The 19,769-nt window shown below is 51.4% G+C and overlaps 2 protein-coding genes and 2 long non-coding RNA genes across 6 annotated transcripts; 2 read left to right on the top strand and 2 right to left on the bottom strand.

Moving 5' to 3' along the window:
• Positions 1 to 1,011: 1,011 nt before the first annotated feature.
• Positions 1,012 to 5,170, bottom strand: LOC123622552. Its single transcript, XR_006729542.1, has 3 exons — positions 5,145 to 5,170; positions 4,947 to 5,008; positions 1,012 to 1,024 (listed from the first exon to the last, which is right to left on the bottom strand). It is a non-coding gene; the product is annotated as an uncharacterized LOC123622552 (long non-coding RNA).
• A 234-nt stretch (positions 5,171 to 5,404) lies between these two features.
• Positions 5,405 to 8,251, top strand: CENPB (centromere protein B). The gene is made up of 2 exons (XM_045529015.1): positions 5,405 to 7,297; positions 8,032 to 8,251. Exons 1-2 carry the CDS (start codon positions 5,604 to 5,606, stop codon positions 8,195 to 8,197), a joined length of 1,860 nt encoding a protein of 619 aa, XP_045384971.1. The 5' UTR covers positions 5,405 to 5,603; the 3' UTR covers positions 8,198 to 8,251.
• Positions 8,252 to 8,765: 514 nt separating this feature from the next.
• On the top strand, positions 8,766 to 14,282 carry SPEF1 (sperm flagellar 1). 3 transcript variants are annotated; one of them, XM_045529018.1, is made up of 7 exons: positions 8,766 to 10,909; positions 11,954 to 12,065; positions 12,446 to 12,602; positions 12,801 to 12,840; positions 12,987 to 13,047; positions 13,233 to 13,356; positions 13,484 to 14,282. In XM_045529018.1, the coding sequence occupies exons 1-7, from the start codon at positions 10,801 to 10,803 to the stop codon at positions 13,589 to 13,591; spliced, it is 711 nt and encodes a 236-aa protein (XP_045384974.1). In that variant the 5' UTR covers positions 8,766 to 10,800; the 3' UTR covers positions 13,592 to 14,282. The 3 variants fall into 3 exon arrangements, with proteins under 3 accessions (XP_045384974.1, XP_045384973.1, XP_045384972.1); XM_045529017.1 differs by having other exon boundaries at positions 12,801 to 13,047; XM_045529016.1 differs by having other exon boundaries at positions 10,817 to 12,065.
• On the bottom strand, positions 13,914 to 19,648 carry LOC123622551. Its single transcript, XR_006729541.1, has 3 exons — positions 19,572 to 19,648; positions 15,045 to 15,258; positions 13,914 to 14,131 (listed from the first exon to the last, which is right to left on the bottom strand). It is a non-coding gene; the product is annotated as an uncharacterized LOC123622551 (long non-coding RNA).
• Between the last annotated feature and the right edge of the window lie 121 nt (positions 19,649 to 19,769).

Raw genomic sequence — 19,769 nt, 5'->3', positions numbered from 1 at the left:
CACTGTGAGGCCTCCCACCCCAAAGATCAGAAATAAAACTGCCCTTTAGGTTGTATTTTCAAAATTAACTCAGCAGGTATCCCCCCACCTGAACACACACATCTCCATAGGGGTTGTGGGGGCAGCAGAGAACAAGAGAGCTATACTGTTGAATCCCTGAATCCCCTGAAATCCTGCAGTCAGAGGTCATTTCTAGGCCAGTGAAGGGTGGGGGACAGGACCTCAGAAGGGTCCTTCCATAGCATCCCACATATCAACTCTGTGTCTTCCTCAATCTCCTTTTGCCAATCAGATCATAGATTATATGCTCAATTAAAACAAAGAAACTAGTCAATAAAAATAAGTTAGTAAATATTTGCAACCATCATAGCAAGAAGACCAACTCCTCCCATTCAGCCAGGCCCTGGTCAGGACACTTGTGGGCTGTGCACATCGAATATCTAGGCTCCTTAAGGGGCTGTAGTGTGACGCTGAGGCTTTGGCAGAAGAGGGGGAAACATTACCTCTTGTTTCCAAAATCCCTTCTGCTTCTCCAAGCCTGTTCCCACATAGCATCTCCTTTGTGGGACTAACTTTTTTTCTGGTGCCTTTTCTGTCATGGCTTTGTGACATGTTAAATGGTTTTTAAAAAATGGTTACATGGTACCAAAAATTCAGACAAAGAAGAAAATTCGAATGGTACAAAAAGGCAGTCTTCCACCCCACCCCACACCTTTAGCATACCTCCTCAGAGGCAGCCACTATTATTTTCTTGCATGTTCTTCTGAAGATAGTCTATAAGTAGCCAATAGAAACATAATGGCAGATGCACATGCAAGCTACATACACAATTTAAAATTTGCTAGTAGCCACATTTAAAAAAGTAAAAAGAAACAGATGAAATTGCCTCGAATATTTTATTGAATGTAATATATTCAAAATACTATTCAACATGTTGTCAATATAAAACTTATTAATGAGATACTTTACAGTTTTTGATACCAAGTCTTCAAAATGCAGTGTATATCACAGCTTCTGTGACTGTCTGAAAAAAAAAGAAAAACAATATTAAGAAATATAACATTTAAATTTTAAAAATCCAATGTGCATTTTACACTCCCAGCTCATCTCAGGTTGCACTTGCCACATTTAAAGGGCTCAGTAACCACTTGGGGCTACTGGCACACTGAACACTGCAGATCTATACGTTTACAAGCATATGTATGCCTACATTGTAGAGTATACAAACAGCCTAGGAAACATTGTTCTCCACCTTTCTTTCTTCATTTTACTTGGAGACAGATCCATATTACTACCAACGGTATATATTTACTTAAGATCCTAACGCTGAACATTTAGGTTATTAGCTTTTACAATGATGCACCAAGTATGCCCTTGCATGTCTGTGTGCTCTCTGTCTACAGAATGAATTCCTAAAGAGGAACATTCCTAGGAGGTACAGCATTAACACATTGAGTGCCACACTAAAAAAATTTTTTTCCTGAGGGCCATGGTGTTTTATTACGAAAATACGATAAAAACTTCAAAAATAAAACAATCCTTTCTAATTTAATGAAAAACAAAATGTATCAACTTCTATTCATTTAATCCACGTTTTTAGAATTAACTTGTCAATGTTAATTGTAACAATAAGAACATCAACAAGTAAGATTTTCAAGAACCAACTGCAGGGTTTTGCCCAGGTTTTGCTTCATGAGGCCCCAGGCTCAAAATTAGCGTGAGTTACTTACAACTCACATGGCAGTTAATGTGTTAAGTATTGAAATCTTTTCCCTTTCCTGAATCTCATCTCCTCAAGCTGACAGAGCTATTGAAGGAAAGCGACCAAGTCATTCACCTCTTTTTCCTCCTCCTAGCACCTTGCATGGGCTTGAGCTCAAGGTTGGCCACTGATCCCAATATTCCACTTCTTGGGATTTCTCTTAAGGAGATGATAAAAGTACACACAAATGTATGTTCACTGAGTCATTGTTCCTTAGTAGGGGAGGGAATACCTCTGTGTTGTGCAATCTCTGCAGCCTTTAAGGAGAGCAGGCAGTGGGGGTATGCCTGACACCTGGCAGGAGCTCAGTAAGGAACTGTCATTATTGAATGATTGTGTATTGGGATCCCAGAAAATGATCGTTTGAACAAAGGGTTCCTAGAGTTAAAGAAGTGTGAAACTCACTGATGTAGCTGATTATCAACAGGAAAAGATGTTCACAATATGGGCTACAAAATATTATACTTTTGGAATGGGAAGATTTTGGTAGGGGAAGATATTCTACAAGGATATTCTTTGATTCTGGTGGAATTCAAGGTGATTAGATGTTTTTATTCTCAATATTTTCTGTACTTTAAAATATTTTTTAAACAAAAAAAAAGTATAATTTTTCTTCTTTTTTTTCCAAGTCACTTCTCACTTGATAATTTTTTGATTAATTGAAAGTACAATCAGGCAGTTCCTTAAATGATTAAGCATAGAATTACCATATTCTACTCCTAGATATATACCCAGGAGAAATGAAAACATATGGCCACACCAAAAAACTTGCAAACAAATGTTTATAGCAGCATTATTCATAATAGCCAAAAGGTAGAAACAACCCCAAAGTCTACCAACTGAGGAATGGATAAACAAAATGTCATAAATCCACACAATGGAATACTACTTGGCCATAAAAAAGAATGAAATATTGATACATGCTACATTGTGGATGAACCTTGAAAACATGATGCTAACTGAAAGACGCCAGTTATAAAAGACACATATGATTCCATTCATATGAAATGTTCAGGGAAACTTATAGACAAAAAGTAGACTAGTGGTTGCTTAGAATTGGGGGGATAGGGAGATGATAGTTAAAAGGTACCAGGTTTCTTTCCAAGGTGATGAAAATGTTGTAAAATTGACTGTGGTGATGGTTGCACATATCTGTGAGTTGTACACTTTAATTGTAGACGGTTGCACATATCTGTGAATTGTATAGTATGTGAAATATATCTCCATAAAGCTTTTTTTTTAAGCATGTTCTATGGGGTCTGGAGGAGAGATGAGGTGTTTCTCTTGGGAATCTTGGCTCTGGGATGCTCTGGGAACCCTACGGATGTTCCCAAATGGCTGGATACCCTCCTTCCTGGTAACTGCATCTGTCTCCCCACCCCCAGTCAAAATACCCACAGTGTCTTCTCTTTCTAGGCCCTCCTTTGGGCCACACCGAGGATATTGGCTCAGCCACTTCCAGGACAGAAAAGAAGACACATACATGTGCTGATAGCATAGCCATTTCCAGACACCCGGTCTACATGCTGCCTGTAGCAGTACGCAGGGCCTATTTCCATTCCGTCTCAAGTGACCATTTCTGGCAGCAACCCATCTGAAGCCCTGGTATCTCCCACCTCCTTCTGTAAGCCCCAGCTTTTCACTGTTAGGACTGTTAGGTGGACCCAGAGTCTACCTTCTCTCCTCTTGGCCCAGGCTGCCCAAAGCTGTTCTTTGTGCCCCTCAGCAAGCTTTCCATTCTCCTTTTCATTTTAAAACGCTGTAGTACTTGCTTATTAAAGAAAACCTGGAAGTTCAGCAAAATAGAAAAGAAAAGTCCACCCATAATCCATTCACCCAAACACCCATTGAATATAAGCCAAGATAGGTAGGAAAGCAGGAGGGACATATGTGCACATGGATGAAACCTGCAAAATGGAGACAGGTTTCCTGAACATGCATGGCAAGGAATCCTCAGCCAGGTAATTTTACATTCACCTTTGCACAGTGACCACACACCCCTCTTGGGCCACGTACTGCTGGGGCCCCCATTGGAAGTCTCCCACATAGTCTTTCAAATTTTGAGATTATAAGAATATTTTTTATATCTTAGGGATGGGAAAGGCCTAAGTGAGACACAAACCCCCCAAGCAACAAAGGAAAAAATTGGCAGATTGAAGATTAAAAACTTCCCATATTCAAAAGACTCCCTAAGCTAAGTTAAAGGACAAGTGGCAGACTGGGAGAAAACATTTGCAATATATTTGACAAAGATTTTATCTTCACAGTATGTAAAGAACTCCTACAAGTCAAGTAAAAGATAAACACATGGGCAAAGGATGTGTCTAGAAGATTCACAGGATTCAAATGGCCGATAAACATGAAAAGAAAAATTCACACTAAAACAGCTGTGAGTTACACTTTCTTCCTTTGGCTTCCAGAATGCCACACTGGCCTGGTATTCCTCCTACCAATTCAGGGGCCCCTCATGAGTCTTTTTGGTCCTTTCTTGAGCCCTTAACCTTGGAGCATCCAGGGCACTGTCCTTGGTCCTCTTTTCTTCTTTGTCTATACCCACTCACTTGAAACTTCATCCAGTCCCAGATCCTCAATCTGTCCCCCTGGGCCACTGCCTTCTTTTCTGCCTACTATATGGGTTCCCTCTAGTGCGGCTTTAAGAGATTTTTAAAAACACTGCTGTGCATTTATTGTTTTAAGAACTTAGCATTTTTACGTTTTGGTGCAGGAGGAAGAGGTTACAGGGATTCATGCTTATGTACATACATGATGTTATTATTGTAAGTGCAAGCACATACATTTATGATTATATGCATGGTAAAGCCCAGAAAGCACCAAGATGTTACAGTGTTTATCTATGGGTTGTGGGATTACTAGAGCTTTTAAAATGTCATTAGCACCATAAAATAGATTTGCAACTGTAGTGCTGCTGATAAAAATAACCTAAATGTGTAACAATAAGTTACATAGATTAGTGCTCATTTATAGTTGGAACAATATGCAACCATTAACAAGCATGCTGGCAATGATATTTACCGATATGGCAAAATTCTCATCACTTGATGCCAGGTAAAACAGCCGGAGATGCCAGTCTATACAGCCTGATGCCAGTTTTATACAATTTATTTTAAAAGAAAACCACATGCGCCTCGAGACAAGACTGGAAGGAAATGTATCAAAATGTTACCTGTGCATCTCTCCAGGTGCTGGTGTGAACGGCGATTTTTAGCGCCCTGTATTTTTCGGTTTCTGCAAAAAATGTGAGTCATTTATACCTTAATTAAAAAAAAAAAAAACCTGGTTGTTATTCTTTCTAAGCAACAAATCTCTCTGTCCACCCGGCGCCGTGGCGATGCACCGCGTCCCCGCCCGCGCCGCTGCCCACCCGTAGCCGGACGCCCGAGCACCGGCCGGTCCCGCAAGCTGCAGCGCCCTCCCGCGGCAGGTCCAGGGCGGCGGGAAGGGGGTGGGCGCGGAGGGCCGGGAGGCGGCGCCGGGCGTCCCCGCGCTTCCCGCGAGATCCCGCTCCACCCGCTCCGCCCCGCTCGCCGCGCTCCCAGCTCCCCGCGCCGCGGCACTTCCTGCCTCCCGCGCCCGCGCCGCCCCCTCTCGCCCTCGCCCGCGCCCGCCGCCCGTCGCCCGCCGTCCGGCGCCGCGCCCGCCGGCGCCCCCGGAGGTGCCCCCGGCCCAGCCGGGTCGTCGCCCCGCTGCCGCGCCCGCGAGCCGCTTTGTCTCGGGCGGGGCAGGCGGGAGAGGCCGTCAGGTGCCCCCCGCCGCGGGCCCGGGCCCCCCGCCCCGGGGCGGCGGCGGCGGCGCCGGGCCCCGGGGCGGGGGGCGCGCCGGGATGGGCCCCAAGCGGCGACAGCTGACGTTCCGGGAGAAGTCGCGCATCATCCAGGAGGTGGAGGAGAACCCGACCCTGCGCAAGGGCGAGATCGCGCGGCGTTTCAACATCCCTCCGTCCACGCTGAGTACCATCCTGAAGAACAAGCGCGCCATCCTGGCGTCGGAGCGCAAGTACGGTGTGGCCTCCACCTGCCGAAAGACCAACAAGCTGTCCCCCTACGACAAGCTCGAGGGGTTGCTCATCGCCTGGTTCCAGCAGATCCGCGCCGCTGGCCTGCCGGTCAAGGGCATCATCCTCAAGGAGAAGGCGCTGCGTATAGCCGAGGAGCTGGGCATGGACGACTTCACTGCTTCCAACGGATGGCTGGACCGCTTCCGCCGGCGCCACGGTGTGGTGTCCTGCAGTGGCGTGGCCCGCGCACGGGCGCGAAACTCTACCCCGCGGACCCCAGCGGCGCCTGCTAGCCCGGCCGCGGTGCCCTCAGAGGGCAGCGGCGGGGGCATGACGGGCTGGCACGCTCAAGAGGAGCAGCCACCGTCGGTGGCCGAGGGCTATGCCTCGCAGGACGTGTTCAGCGCGACCGAGACCAGTCTATGGTACGACTTCCTGCCCGACCAGGCCGCGGGGCTGTTCGGAGGCGACGGCCGCCCGCGCCAGGCCACCCAGCGCCTGAGCGTCTTGCTGTGCGCCAACGCAGATGGCAGCGAAAAGCTGCCCCCGCTGGTGGCCGGCAAGTCTGCGAAGCCCCGTGCAGGCCAAGCCGGCCTCCCCTGCGACTACACCGCCAACTCTAAGGGTGGTGTCACCACCCAGGCCCTGGCCAAGTACCTGAAGGCCCTGGACACCCGAATGGCTGCAGAGTCTCGACGGGTCCTGTTGCTGGCTGGCCGCTTGGCTGCCCAGTCCCTGGACACCTCGGGCCTGCGGCATGTGCAGCTGGCCTTCTTCCCACCGGGCACCGTGCATCCGCTGGAGCGGGGAGTGGTCCAACAGGTGAAGGGCCACTACCGCCAGGCTATGCTGCTCAAGGCCATGACCGCCCTAGAGAGCCAGGATCACTCAGGCCTGCAGCTGGGCCTCATGGAGGCCCTGCACTTCGTGGCTGCGGCCTGGCAGGCAGTGGAGCCTTCGGACATAGCCGCCTGCTTTCGTGAGGCTGGCTTTGGAGGTGGCCCTAATGCCACCATCACCACTTCCCTCAAGAGTGAGGGGGAGGAAGAGGAGGAGGATGAGGAAGGAGAAGAGGAGGAGGAAGAAGAGGAGGGTGAAGGGGAGGAGGAGGAGGACGAGGAGGAAGGCCAGGAGGAAGAGGAAGAGGAGGAGCGGGGAGAAGGAGAGGAGTTGGGAGAGGAAGAGGAGGTGGAGGAAGAGGGTGATGTTGATGACAGTGATGAAGATGAGGAGGAAGAGGAGGAGGAGAGCTCCTCCGAGGGCTTGGAGGCTGAGGACTGGGCCCAGGGAGTAGTGGAAGCTGGTGGCAGCTTTGGGGGTTACGGTGCCCAGGAGGAGGCCCAGTGCCCTACTCTCCATTTCCTGGAAGGTGGGGAGGACTCCGAGTCGGACAGTGAGGACGAGGAGGATGATGAAGAGGAGGATGAGGAAGATGACGATGAAGACGATGAGGAGGATGGTGATGAGGTGCCTGTACCCAGCTTCGGGGAGGCCATGGCTTACTTTGCCATGGTCAAGAGGTATCTGACCTCCTTCCCCATTGACGACCGTGTGCAGAGCCACATCCTCCACTTGGAACATGATCTGGTCCACGTGACTAGGAAGAACCATGCCAGGCAGGCAGGAGTTCGGGGTCTTGGACATCAAAGCTGAGTCACCGGGCCTAGCCATGCCCCCATCCCAGATTGGCAGCAGCAGCCCAGGGCAGAGGACTCTCTGGGCACCCGCTATGGATGGAGCCAGAGTATGGAGCCCCAGATCCTTTAGCAATGCTTCCCCTGGCCTTGGGGCAGGCCCAGTCTTCTCGGTTGGCCCGAGGCTGAGGTCAGCCTCACTGCCTGCTTATTGCCTCTTTCTCAGAGTCCTCTTTCCTCCCCATTTGCCCCTGGGCTCGGGGAGCCGGTGGGGTGGGTGGGGAGCCGTCCGGTGCTACCACACCGTGCCCTCAGTGGACTAACCACAGCAGAAGCCAGGGATGGGCCCTGGAAGCTCCTGGCCGGAGAGTGCCTCTCCCCTCTGCCGTCCACACCAGGTCTTTGGTGGGGGGGACCCCAAAGCCATTCTGGGAAGGACTCCAGAGGAAGGTCCAGCCTAGGCCCCTAAAAGGCTGGCAGCCACCACCCCCACCCCTGGGCCGCCTTGAGAAGCACAGTCTAACCATGGGCTCCTGAGCCCGCCTCTGCCTGCTTTCCACCTCCCCAGTTCCTTTCTCTGGCCCAGTCCATGTGACTTTGGCCCTTGGTTTTCTTTCCAGATTGGAGATTTCCAAGAGGTCCTCCGGGGGAGTGACAGTGGGTGCTTCCCTGGTGAGCGGCTGCAGGCTCCATGCCTCTCCCTCTCTGGCAGGGCGCCATCCTGGGCAGAGGGGCCTGGGGCTGGGCCCAGAGGCCAGCCATCCAGCTGCTCCTTTCCCAGTGTGAATTCAATAAATCTGTCCACTCCCCTTTTGTGGGGGTGAACATTTTAACAGCCAAGGGTGCATCCTTCATGGTCTGGGCTTGCGTCTGTCTTGGGGGACACATTCTTTCCTCATTCCCTTTGGTCCTTGCTGTGGTGGGACATGGAAGCAAGTGTTAAGAGAGTGGCCCTGACAACGGGTGTGGGGCAGGGGGAGCTCTCAACACCCATATCTAAATGTTACCGAAGCTTGGGGAGGAAGGTGACTTCAGTGTACCTGCCTGGGGGAGGGTTAGAGGAAGCCTAGCCTTGCTTTGCTTTGGAGTTAGAGAGAAGCTTGGGGTCACTTAGCTGGAGCAGGAGGGAGGGAGCCAACAGTCTCTTTTGGGCCAAATCAAACAATATGCACCTGGGGACTAGGCCTACCAAGGCTCGTTTTAAAAGGTCCTTGCAGGTGTGGGGCCAGAACAGAAAGGGGTATCTGGGCAGCTCCTGGGGTTCAGGTTAGAGTTTGGAGGGGCATTTGGGGCCCTAAGAGGGAGCCCCTTAGGCCTTTCAGTGATTGGCATCTCCAAGCCTGGTGACCACCCCTGGAGGCAGTGGTAGGAGGAAGGTGAAATTGCTGGGAACAGGTTGCACCCCCAAGAGGCTGGGGGTGAGTTGCTAATTCCCTGTGCGGTGCCTTCCCTGGGGGCCCCCAGTCCAAAGGTAAGAACAGGCCTCTTGGCTGATCCTACCCTTTTTCTCCTTTCAGGGCCCAGCCCTTCCCTCTCTAACCCTTCCTCACTGGGGCCCTTAGGCCCCAGCGGTTCCAGCCAGGGGAGGGCCTGGGCCTGAGCAGAGCTGGCAGCTCTGGGCCCCAAACCGGTTTTCCCACCTCACCTGGGGCTGGCACATCACCTCTGTGGTTCCCTCCCAACCCCCAGGCCTCCACCTTTGCCACCAAGTTTCTCCTCTCCCAACTCTGGAATGTTAAGTGGGGAATACTCAGGTCATCTTTTGTCCCTTGCCTGCCCTGGGTGTGGTCTCTTCTAGAAAGGTAAGGCCACTATGCATGACTTTAGAACAAGATGGGGTGACTTCCACTCTTGGCCTTCTGCACTTCTGGCATTCAGGGATCCCCTCCAGGCCTTGAAGGCTTTGAAACTAAAAGACAACAAAAAGTAGTTGGAACTCCTCTTGCCATCAACACCCCCTCCCCAGTCCGAGCCCTGGAGGAGGAGACCAGAAAGCTGTAAGAAAGTCCAACCTACCTCTGGACTGCTCTGGAGTGAGAAGGAGGGAGCAGTGGCCACCACCCCCAGGTGCCCCAGGCCAGCCCAGGTCCGTGCCTCAATTTCCAACAAGGCAAATTACTTGCATTTGTCTTCTGCCAAGAGAACTCCTTTTGTGGGGCTGAGATTGTCTCATTAATGATAACACCAGCTGATGTTAATAGGGCCCTTGTTGTGTGCCAGGCTCTGTGCTAAACACTTTAGATGCTCACAAAACCCCTGTGAGGTAGATAAAACCATGAGAAACGGGCACAGAGAGGTCCGGTAATATGCCCAAAGCCACACCATTAATCTGTGGTGGAAGCAAGCTTTCTGCCCAGGCTTGCTTTAAAAGTACACCTTTACAAAGGGGGTACCATATTCCTAACTCTCCTAAGGGTAGTGCTGGTTTGAAATGGAACTGAGTACTGAAATCAAATTCTAATCTGTGGAAGAATAGCTCTTTGGGGAGAGATGCCGATGTGGAGGTGTCTACAGGAGCTCTTGCTGCTTCTGTACCTAGATCCTCTTACATTCCCCCAGTTCCATATAAATACAAGTCTTCTGTAAATATTAACATTTTCCTCATTTGTAAAGCTCTTTCCCATTACCCCATTGGGACAAGTAGGTCTGAGAACCATTTCCATTTCACAAAGGAGAAAATAGAGCTAAGAAATTAAATGACATGCACAAGGTACTGGCCTTGAACTCTGGTGTTCTCCCTGGGAGTCTGGGTTACATATTAAATGCCCCACCAGGACACTGCTGGGAAGGGGGAGTGGCAATGGCCCTACGAGCACAAGCTTTGGTGAGGGACCCAGCAAAGAATCACCATCACAGACTGTCACACAGTCCAGATGGGTAGCAGATCATTAACAATGGACCCTCAATAAAGCTGACCAACATTGAGGTGCTGCCTTTGTTTGGGACTGACAGCTAAAGGGCCCAGAAGAAGGATCCCATCCTTGGGGGTGCTGGTGCAGGAGTTCTGGGGGCCTGATTGGCTTTGGCAGATTCCACAGTGGGTCAGTGGCTGGTCAGCAGGTGGCGTGGGCGCAGAAGTAATGCTTTCTTGGGGAGGAGGAGAAAGCAAGGACACCTAACCGCCTTTTCCAAACTGGGGCCTGACAGGAGGTAGCGAGGGAAAAAAACCTACAACTCCCAGAAGGCCCTGCTCCCAAGCCAGTCGAGGATGGTTGCCATGGTTACAGAAAACAATATGGCCGCTCCCAGCGGGGACGTGAGTCTCTGGGTTGGGGAGACAGAAACGGGTCTGGGCTACTGCAGTAGCTACAGAGGAGGCGCTTGAGGGGTCGTGAGGCTGAGGCGGGACGCTACGCGGCTGGAACGGTTTAGCCTTGCGGAGGGTGCCGATGGCGAGCAGCGTGGACGAGGAGGCGCTGCACCAGCTCTACCTGTGGGTAGACAACATCCCTCTGTCCCGGCCCAAGCGAAACCTCTCCCGGGACTTCAGTGACGGAGGTGTGCGCCCCTGTGTGTCTACATGTTCTGTCCTGTATGCACGTGTTTGTAATGGGTCTGTGTGCATACTGTCTCTGTGCTTGTGTGCACGGAGAGGGAGAGGGGTTTGGGGAGGATCTGTCTCCTGGGACTTCAATTGTAGAAGTGTGTGCTTGTGTGTGTGTTCTATTTGCACCCGTGTGTGAACAATGCATGTCCATATGTATGTCTACATATTCTATTCTGTGTGCATGTGGGATGTGTGTCTCTGGAGGGATCCAGGAAATTTAATGACTAAAATATGTGTCTGCATAAGTATTTGTGTATTTCTGTATGTGCTCAGTCATTGTTGTGTGTTCTATATGTCTGTCTTGTGGGAGTCTGAGCATGTGTGTGTTCATATGGGTGTTGACATGTTGTCTTGTATGTATCTGGGGAGGTCTTGTATGCATGTGTTTCTTTGTGATTATGTGTTTATGTGTCTGTGTTTCTAGGACTGTCTCCTGGGCTTTCAATGACAGAAGTATGCGTCTCTGTATGTGTATATTTGGGGAGGCTATGTGCACATGTGACTCTCTGTGCTTGTGTGTGTGTTCTACACGTGTGCCTATGTATTTGTTCTACTATGTATTTGTTCTGTGTGTCTACACATTCTGCCCTATGTGTCTATCTGTACGGGGATCTTATCACGTGTCTCTGCTTGTGTGAGTCTGTGACTTTGGTGTTGGAGTGTGTGTGTGCATGCATACAGGTGCACGCATGTGCCTCCATGTGGATTCCTAGGGTGGGGCCCTGGGCTCCTGAAAGTCTCTCTTGGAGACTCATTCTCTGCTGGAGGATGGGAGACCTCAGTTTTCCCACGCCCTGAGTTAATGGGGAAGGGATGCAGCTCCTCTGAGGTATGCTGGAGACTTAGTCTCCTCTGCCTGATCACTGATCTTGATTTCTGCTGGGTTCCAACACTTTGCCATGCCCGATTCTCCCACCCCACCCCACCCCTCTTCTCTTCACCCCTTTCTTCCTTACCCGTTTTCCCATCTTCCATATTTACTCCCACTCCCTCAGTCCTGGTTGCAGAGGTCATCAAGTTTTACTTCCCCAAGATGGTGGAGATGCACAATTATGTCCCTGCCAACTCTCTCCAGCAGAAGCTCAGCAACTGGAGTCACCTGAACAGGTAGCAGAATGCCTGGGTGCAGGAGCAGGAGTCTCCAGCCCCTCACCCTGGATTCCTAGGAAGGCCTGCCCCAACTCCTTCACCTCCTGGGGTCTTGGCTGCCCAGGCTGAGACTGTTGGTGGCAGGGTGGGGAGGGTCAACACAGACAGAATCCTTCTGGTAACAAAATCAAGGAACTCTTTTATTGGGAAGGGGACAAGGAACTTAGGGACACCCAAGCCTAGGGGCTCAGATGCAGTGCCCTTTCACTCCCCCAGGGCTGCAGCACTCGAACTCAGGACTGTGACCACTGTTCCCCCTTCCTTCTTCCCCATCCCCTTCACTTCACCCGGACTCCCGACCCCCGACCCAATCCACCATCCCTTTGTCTACCCACCAGGAAGGTATTGAACAAGCTGAACTTCTCGGTACCGGACGACGTGATGCGCAAGATCGCGCAGTGCGCCCCCGGCGTGGTGGAGCTGGTGCTCATCCCACTGAGACAGCGCCTGGAGGAGCGGCAGAGGCGCAGGAAGCAGGGCGCCGGCTCCTTACAGGTGCCACCCTGCTCGAACTTCTACTGCTGCGGGTTGCGGGGGTGCTTCCCAGACAGCGGAAAGCCCCTCCTGGGCGATAAATTGGGGGGAGGGGTGCCTGGCTAAAGAGAGCCTAGCCTCGGGGACAGCGGAAAGAACATGGGGGCTTTCATGGGAGATTGAGCGCGGGCTCACAGTGGACCACGGGGGTTCTTTCAGGAGCTGGCTCCCCAGGATGGCAGCGGCTACATGGATGTGGGTAAGGTGGCTTTTCTGTTTCTCCCTCCCAGGAGGAGCTTTCTTCTGTTCTCCTTCCTAACGCCTGCGAGGGTGGGAGGTGGGGGTGGAGGGGAAGCAGGAGGATGGGACTCCAGGATGCTCACTCCTCCACTTGCCTTACCTCAGGTTTATCCCAGAAGGCCCGAGGTGAAGGTGCCCCGGACCCCCAGGGAGGGGTGCAGCTCAGGTAAAGAAGCTGGCAGTTCCTGACTTCACCAGGCTTGGTGACACCCAATATAGGCTGGGAGTGGCGGTGGGTGGGAGCAGGCTGTGCCCGGGAAGGTGGAGAGGCAGGAAAGGGGAAGATGGGGAAGGTGGAAGGTGAGGGTGGGGCCCGAGGTCCAGGCCTCCGCTAAGCTACTTCCCACCCAGGTCGGGCCTGCCACCCGCGCCCCAGCCTCCCGGGTATAGCCAGACGCTGCAGGGCGACCCAAGCTTCGTCCTCCAGATCGCTGAAAAGGAACAGGAGCTGTTGGCCTCGCAGGAGACCGTGCAGGTGAGGGCGCACGGGGAGGGCTGCGAAGGCTGCGGGGGGCGGGGTAGGGCTTGGGCTTGGGGGCCTGCAGAGGCGGCGGCAGGAGGGAACAGGCTGGCGGACTTGACCTTTGCGCGGCGCCGCCCAGGTCCTGCAGATGAAGGTCAGGCGCCTGGAGCACCTGCTCCAGCTTAAAAACGTGCGCATCGACGACCTCTCCCGGCGGCTCCAGCAAGCGCAGCGTAAGCAGCGGTGAGCGGCAGCCAGGGCCACGCTGGGTCACCCCACTAGCAGCCAGAGCCCAGACGCCGCGACCAACCCACCCACCAACCGATGGACGATTGGGAGGGCGGAGCCCGCTGCTCACACAAGCCTCTTGGGGCGCGAGTCCCCCCTCCCTTGGGATGGATGAGCCTGGGGGTCGGTGAGACAGGACATTGGAGCGGAGGCCTGGGACTGAGCTGCCTCCTTCCACTCCATCCGGGTCAGGAGAATGGACCGCTTTCCAGAGCCCAGAAGCCACGTGCAGAGACCTGGCATGTCCCCCAAAGCAGTTTCCAACACCTGGGGCCCAGCCTTGCAGCTCCCAGCACCGGGCTTTGGGGGGCGGTCCTATGGCTTGGTCTGCACCCCCAGAACCCGGTCCCCAGCCAGCTCTGATGACAGCGGTGTCTCCATCCAGGCTAGTTCTCCATGCCCTCAGTCAAGGGGGGAGCTGCCATGGGCAGCTGAGGGGCTCCCTTGCCCTTCCTGGGAGCTCACCTGGGACTGAAATCCGGGCTGGAGAACACAGCAGCTGGAGAGGAAGGGTGAGGAGTGGGCTCATCCAGGAGCAGGGAGGACGTGGGCCCAGCCTGGACCAATTGCCCTCCTGCCCATGGGGTACTGTTGGGAGCACTGGGAGGATATAAAACATGGCTGTCCCCATTAAAGTTACTGCTGTGTTCTTTCCTGTGCCTGCCTTCTCTTTCTGCCTGGATCCCTGAGGACAGGATGTTCCTGCTCCCCTTGTCCTCCACCCCCTTGGGTGAAAGAGCTTTGTGGACCCAGAGTGGGTCTTATCTTGTAGGTGGCTAAACCCTCTGTGGCCACTGTTCGGTAGGTTGATGATATCACCAGGGGTCAGGTTTTGTGCACTATGACAGCCTGACTTCTAACCCTGGCCTTAGATTGGCCCCAAAACCCACCCTCACAGTGTCCTCCAACCTTATCCAAACCCAAGCCCAAACCTAGGTTTCAGAGTCTTCTGAAATGAGGCCACACAGTCACCCTTAACCCTGCCAATGGATTGACCCCTAACTCAGCCCTTTATACGACTTCTAGCCCTGCCCACAGACTGATCCCAAGACATATGGACTGAGGCCAAGCTTTCCTCCCATCCCTGACCAAGACACTATGGCCATAACTCTGATGGTTTGCTGACTACTGATGATTTTGAACATTTGTAAATCCCAAGATCCAGCAATTCCATTCCCAGGCATGTTCCCAGCATATATCCAGAGAAAACTTAAGCTCTTGTGTTTTGTGTTCTGGGAGGTGTGTTACAGCAGTGTTCATAGCAACACTTTTTGTAATAGCAAAAGAACTGAAAAGAACCTATACTTAGTTATCTATTACTGTGTAACAAATTACCACCAACTTAGTGCCTTAAAACAACACATGCTTATTATCTCATATTTTGTGTGGTCAAGAGTTCAGGCATGACTTACCTGGGTCCTCTGCTTCAAGGTTTCTTACAAGGCTGCAGTCAAGATGTTGGCCAGAACTACAGTCTAATCTGAAGGCTCCATTGGGGAAGGATCCAAGCTCACTTGGTTGTTGACAGAATTCAGTTCCTAGTAGGCTGCTGGACTGAAGGCTTCAGTGTGTTGGCTCGTGGCTGCTCTCACATTACCATGTGGCCATCTCCAGGATGGTAGCTTACTTCAAAGCCAGCAAGGGAGAGAGTTGATAGAGTCTGTTAGCAAAAAGGGAGTTATAATCTTATCTAATGTAATCACAGAAGTGACATCCCATCACATTCACTGTATTCTATTTTCTTTTTCTTTTTTGAGACAGAGTCTTGCTCTGTCACCCCAGGTAGAGTGCAATAGCATCATCATAGCTCACTACAACCTCAAAGTCCTGGGCTTAAGTGATCCTCCTGCCTCAGCCTCCCAAGTAGCTGGGACTACAGTCATGTGCCACCATGCCTGGCTAATTTTTTCTATTTTTAGTAGAGACAGGGTCTTGCTGTTGCTCAGGCTGGTCTCAAACTCCTGACCTCAAGCAATCCTCCTTGACTGATAGGATTAGAGGCATGAGTCACCTCACCCAGCCTGCTGTATTCTATTTATTAGAAGCAAGTCACAGGGTCCAGCCTACATTCAAGGAAAGGGGTACATGTGGGGGTGAGTACCACGAGGCAGAATCATGGGGAGCCATTTTAGGAGCTGCCTACCACAAGGAGGAAAAAGTAATAAAAGGATAAAATCTAGGATAGTGGTTACCTCTGAGTAGAAGTGCGGGAGGGGGAGAGATATAAGAAGCACATAAGTAGGTGTAAGTTATTTGTAATGGTTTAGTTCTTGGGGCAGGTGGTGGGTTTATAGGTGTTCATGAGTGAGTCACTTACAGACAAGTAGGGAGAAAGTGTCATGAATCAAGGATTATATTTAGTCCAGTTTGATAATATTTAAAGTACTCAATAATAAATGATAATAGAAATTGGTAACGACTACTGACCTTGATCTGAGCCCCATCCCTGTACCTAGCCTGGTCTTAGGTTAACACTGGCTCCAGCCTGACCCTCCACCTGCCCCAAACTAACCGCTAGTGCTTCACACACACTGACCCTAGCTCTAGCATCATGACCTATCCATAATCTGCAATAGGTCTCCAGAGTTCTGTTCTCTGAAACTTGCACCCACATAACCACACCTGTAGGGTAGACTGTAGGCTCTTGTATGTAGAGCTGGTAATTGTGGGAGCTGGTTAAATAGTCTCTGTGAGGCTGTGGCTTTTGCATCTGATGCTGAAGCTTAAAGTCTATAGGTGAGGCAATTGGGAAGGGTAGATGGATAAAAAGTGGGGGAGAGAAAGGAGAAGATGAAATCCATGAGCATAAGCTAGAACACTCAAGAACAAACTGAGACTCATGTCAGTTCTCACTGCCCCCAAACTTGATGACATGGATAAAATGCAAAAGAAGCTGGAACCCTTTGTCATCTAGTGCAGGAGTCATAGAAGTGAAGAAGGATCCAGGGAAAGGTGGAGCAATTGCAGATCTTGCTGTTATCCCACATCAGCATTAGCCAGCACATCAGTGACAATGTGCCCGGGCTACACAGCTCCTGACTGGAGCTTGCAAATGTAAAATCCAATACTGCCACTGTGTTTCTCCCACCCTTCAAGTCTCATGCAGAAATGACTGTGTGGCCAACCCTAACTGGAAACATACATGAAGGGGAATTTGGGAAAGATAGTTCACTCTAGCTAAGATGGCACATAATAAAGCCACCATGGCTATGTTCCAGCAATTCCATTCCTGAATATATACTCAGGACAGACACATACATATTTTCACCAAAAGACATGCACTAGAGTACGTATTAATTTTGTGTTGGGCTTCTTTTATTCAATATTGTCAGAATCATCCATGTTTTTGCATGTATTATTTTGTTGTCATTGATGTATAAAATACCATTGTATGAATATAGTATAATTTATTTATTCTATTGTTGATAGACACTTGGGCTATTTCCAATTTGGGGCTATTACAAATTGTGCTGCCATGAATATTTGCATACATGTCTTCTGGTGTATAATTAAGAGTGGAATTACTGGATCATAGGCTTGGCATTGTGAGTTTTATTGGGTACTGCCAAGTAGTTTTCTGATGAGATTATAGTTGTTTAATTTTGATCAAAAAGAATAGAGTCCAGAATACCATGTGTTTGGAACGAAAGCATGTATTTTACATGTGCTCAATCTGTTCTCCTAACCTGGAGTTGCTCTTAATCCCTTGCTGTATGTCCCCATCTCCAGGGGTCCTGGTTTGGGCCTGTGGCTTCCCTTATCAGAATCATTTAGCTCTGGTAAGGCCCTTTGCACAGGAAGCCCGGTGGTTTGCGCACCACTCCAATGTTGACACACCCTCTTCTTGGTACACAGGCCCATAGGGCAGCAATTGGGCAGCTATGTAACTTCTGCCCTGACTTCCTCCTAGCATGAAGACTCTCATTTTCTCCTGGAGGCTTTCCAGAACCATCTGTAGCCTTCCCGGGGAGCATATAGTTAACTCCAGTGATGGGCAGGAGGACCTGTATTTCAGGTCCTCGAAGTAGGCTAGAATGCCCAACACCTGGGAGTGTGAGGCATGTTTGGTAGGGACAGAAGACCACAGTTCTTTTTGTGTAGCGTCCCTCCCACATTAAACTGGGAGTGACTTCCACTCCACACAGCCTAGTACCATAACTTGCTCATCATATACACTCAGTAAATATTTGTTGGAAGGAGTTGACAACTAGGAAACAGCCCAAAGCAGTGGGCAGTAAGCAGCTAGTTTGTGTGTTTCAGAGAGCCCACACCAGAGATGATTTTGAAGAGAAGTTGGCTAGAAAGACTTTATTAAAAAGGCAGGTCTTAACCTAGTTGAGGAGACGGTGAATTTTGGCTATGAGAAGAGAGTGGGGAGGGCATTCCAGGTTGGAAGGCAGCATGAGGGGGAGATCATAAAATCAAATGTCTACATAGACCCAGAAGGTAATAATCTTGATAAATAGGGATTGGTGAGGACTATGGTAAATTGATGTGCTCCTAAACAGGCCTGTAGTGTCAGGCTGGAATGTGAGCCTGTGTTTTTAGATCTTCTGATATTTCATATGAAGCCTGGAAGCGGTCACTTGAGCTCAGGAGTTTGAGGCTGCAGTGATACTGTACTTCAGCCTTGGTGACAGAGCAAGACCTTGTCTCAAAAAAAAAAAAAAAAAAAAAAAAAAGCCTGGAAACCAGATTCCTGATTCCAGGAGAAGAAAAGGAGGAGGAGGGAGGGGGAAGGGGGAAAGAATCATTTTAAAAATCTCCATGTGGACTAAACAAAATACATCTGCCGGCTGCTTTGGGCTCACTGTCTGCCAACTTTAGACCATGAAGAAAAGAATACACATGGGACTACATTGGCAGGGTGGGGTGGGTGTGGGGAGAGAAGTGGGGCACATGGAACGGTGGGAGTCGGGTAGTAAGTGGGCAGAAGTGGTGGGCTGAGATCAGAATGTGAAAAACTCCCAGTATCAACGCTGGAGGACAGTGTCTCAAACGCCAGAGAGCGCACGAATCACCCAAAATGCTGCTAAAGTTTATGAAGCTCTGTTGGAGACAGTCCAGAGCGTGGAGCTTCAGAGCAGGGGAGGAATGTGATGGAAACAATAGCTCTGAAATATTAATTTACCAACAGTGTGCAGACGGGAGGCCAGGAGACAGGTTAAGAGCCACAGGAATCCAGAGAAGGGTGGGCAGCCATGAAAGTTCTTTCAGAGGCAGCGATCCCCGCCCTTCTGAAGGAAGCTGGCCCTCAGCTGCCCAGGCTGTCTCTCTTCTAGTTCCGTTTGAAGGAAGGAAAGCAGCTCCTTCCTTCACTTTGGGGAACCTGTCCCGGCCAGTGACATGTAGGTGGGTGTTCACGAATCAGCCAGCGGAACCGCGGCAAAAACCCCAATGACCCAAGGGCCACGCCTCTCGCTCCCCAGCTCAGTGGAGACGCCCACATCCCACCCCGCGGTGCTGAGCAAGGCGCATCTCGCTGCCATGGCGACCGCCTCCATGGAGACCTGGAGCAGAGGCTGCGTTCCCCAGGGGCACTGGCACAGGCTCTCCCAACCCCCACGCCGCGTGCCTTCTTTGTTCTGAAGCTTATCCAGGTCGGGCCGGGCTCCCAGGACGCGTCTCCGGCCTGCACCGGGGCGCTTCCTCCATGACAGGGGTTAGAGTGGAAAGGGAAGAGGTCGAAACCCGGGGGTCGGAGAGCGGGAAGAATGGAGGGTTCCTCCGGTACTGGACGACTAGCGTGGCGCGTATCGACTGCTAATGCGGGCGTGGAAGCCTAGGGAGAAAGGCGACCTTCAGGCGCTCCACCTGACCCTAGGTCCCGCTTTAAGGCCGCCGGAGCGGGCAAGGTCCAGAGGAAGTCCCTCCCAAGGAGAGGTAGAGGAGGGAGCTGCAAACCCCCCAGCAGAAGGCGGGGCGGGGGTGGAGCCTACCTGAGGCCCTCCTTCCCTCTCTTCCGTCAGCCCCATTCTGGCCCCTGGCCTCGTCGAGGGGGGCCCCCCCACCCCGCACAACCTTCATCGCGAGAACTCGCAGGGCTCTGGCTAGGCGCGGGCGCGTAGGGCGCAGCCGCAGCAGCAGCGCCCCTACACGTGACACGAGTTGCTCCTCGCCCGTTGGCGGCTCTTTGG

This window comes from Lemur catta, chromosome 17, assembly GCF_020740605.2.
Source record: "Lemur catta isolate mLemCat1 chromosome 17, mLemCat1.pri, whole genome shotgun sequence".
Classification (NCBI taxonomy): Eukaryota; Metazoa; Chordata; class Mammalia; order Primates; family Lemuridae; genus Lemur; species Lemur catta.
This window is presented reverse-complemented; position numbering and strand designations above follow the sequence as displayed.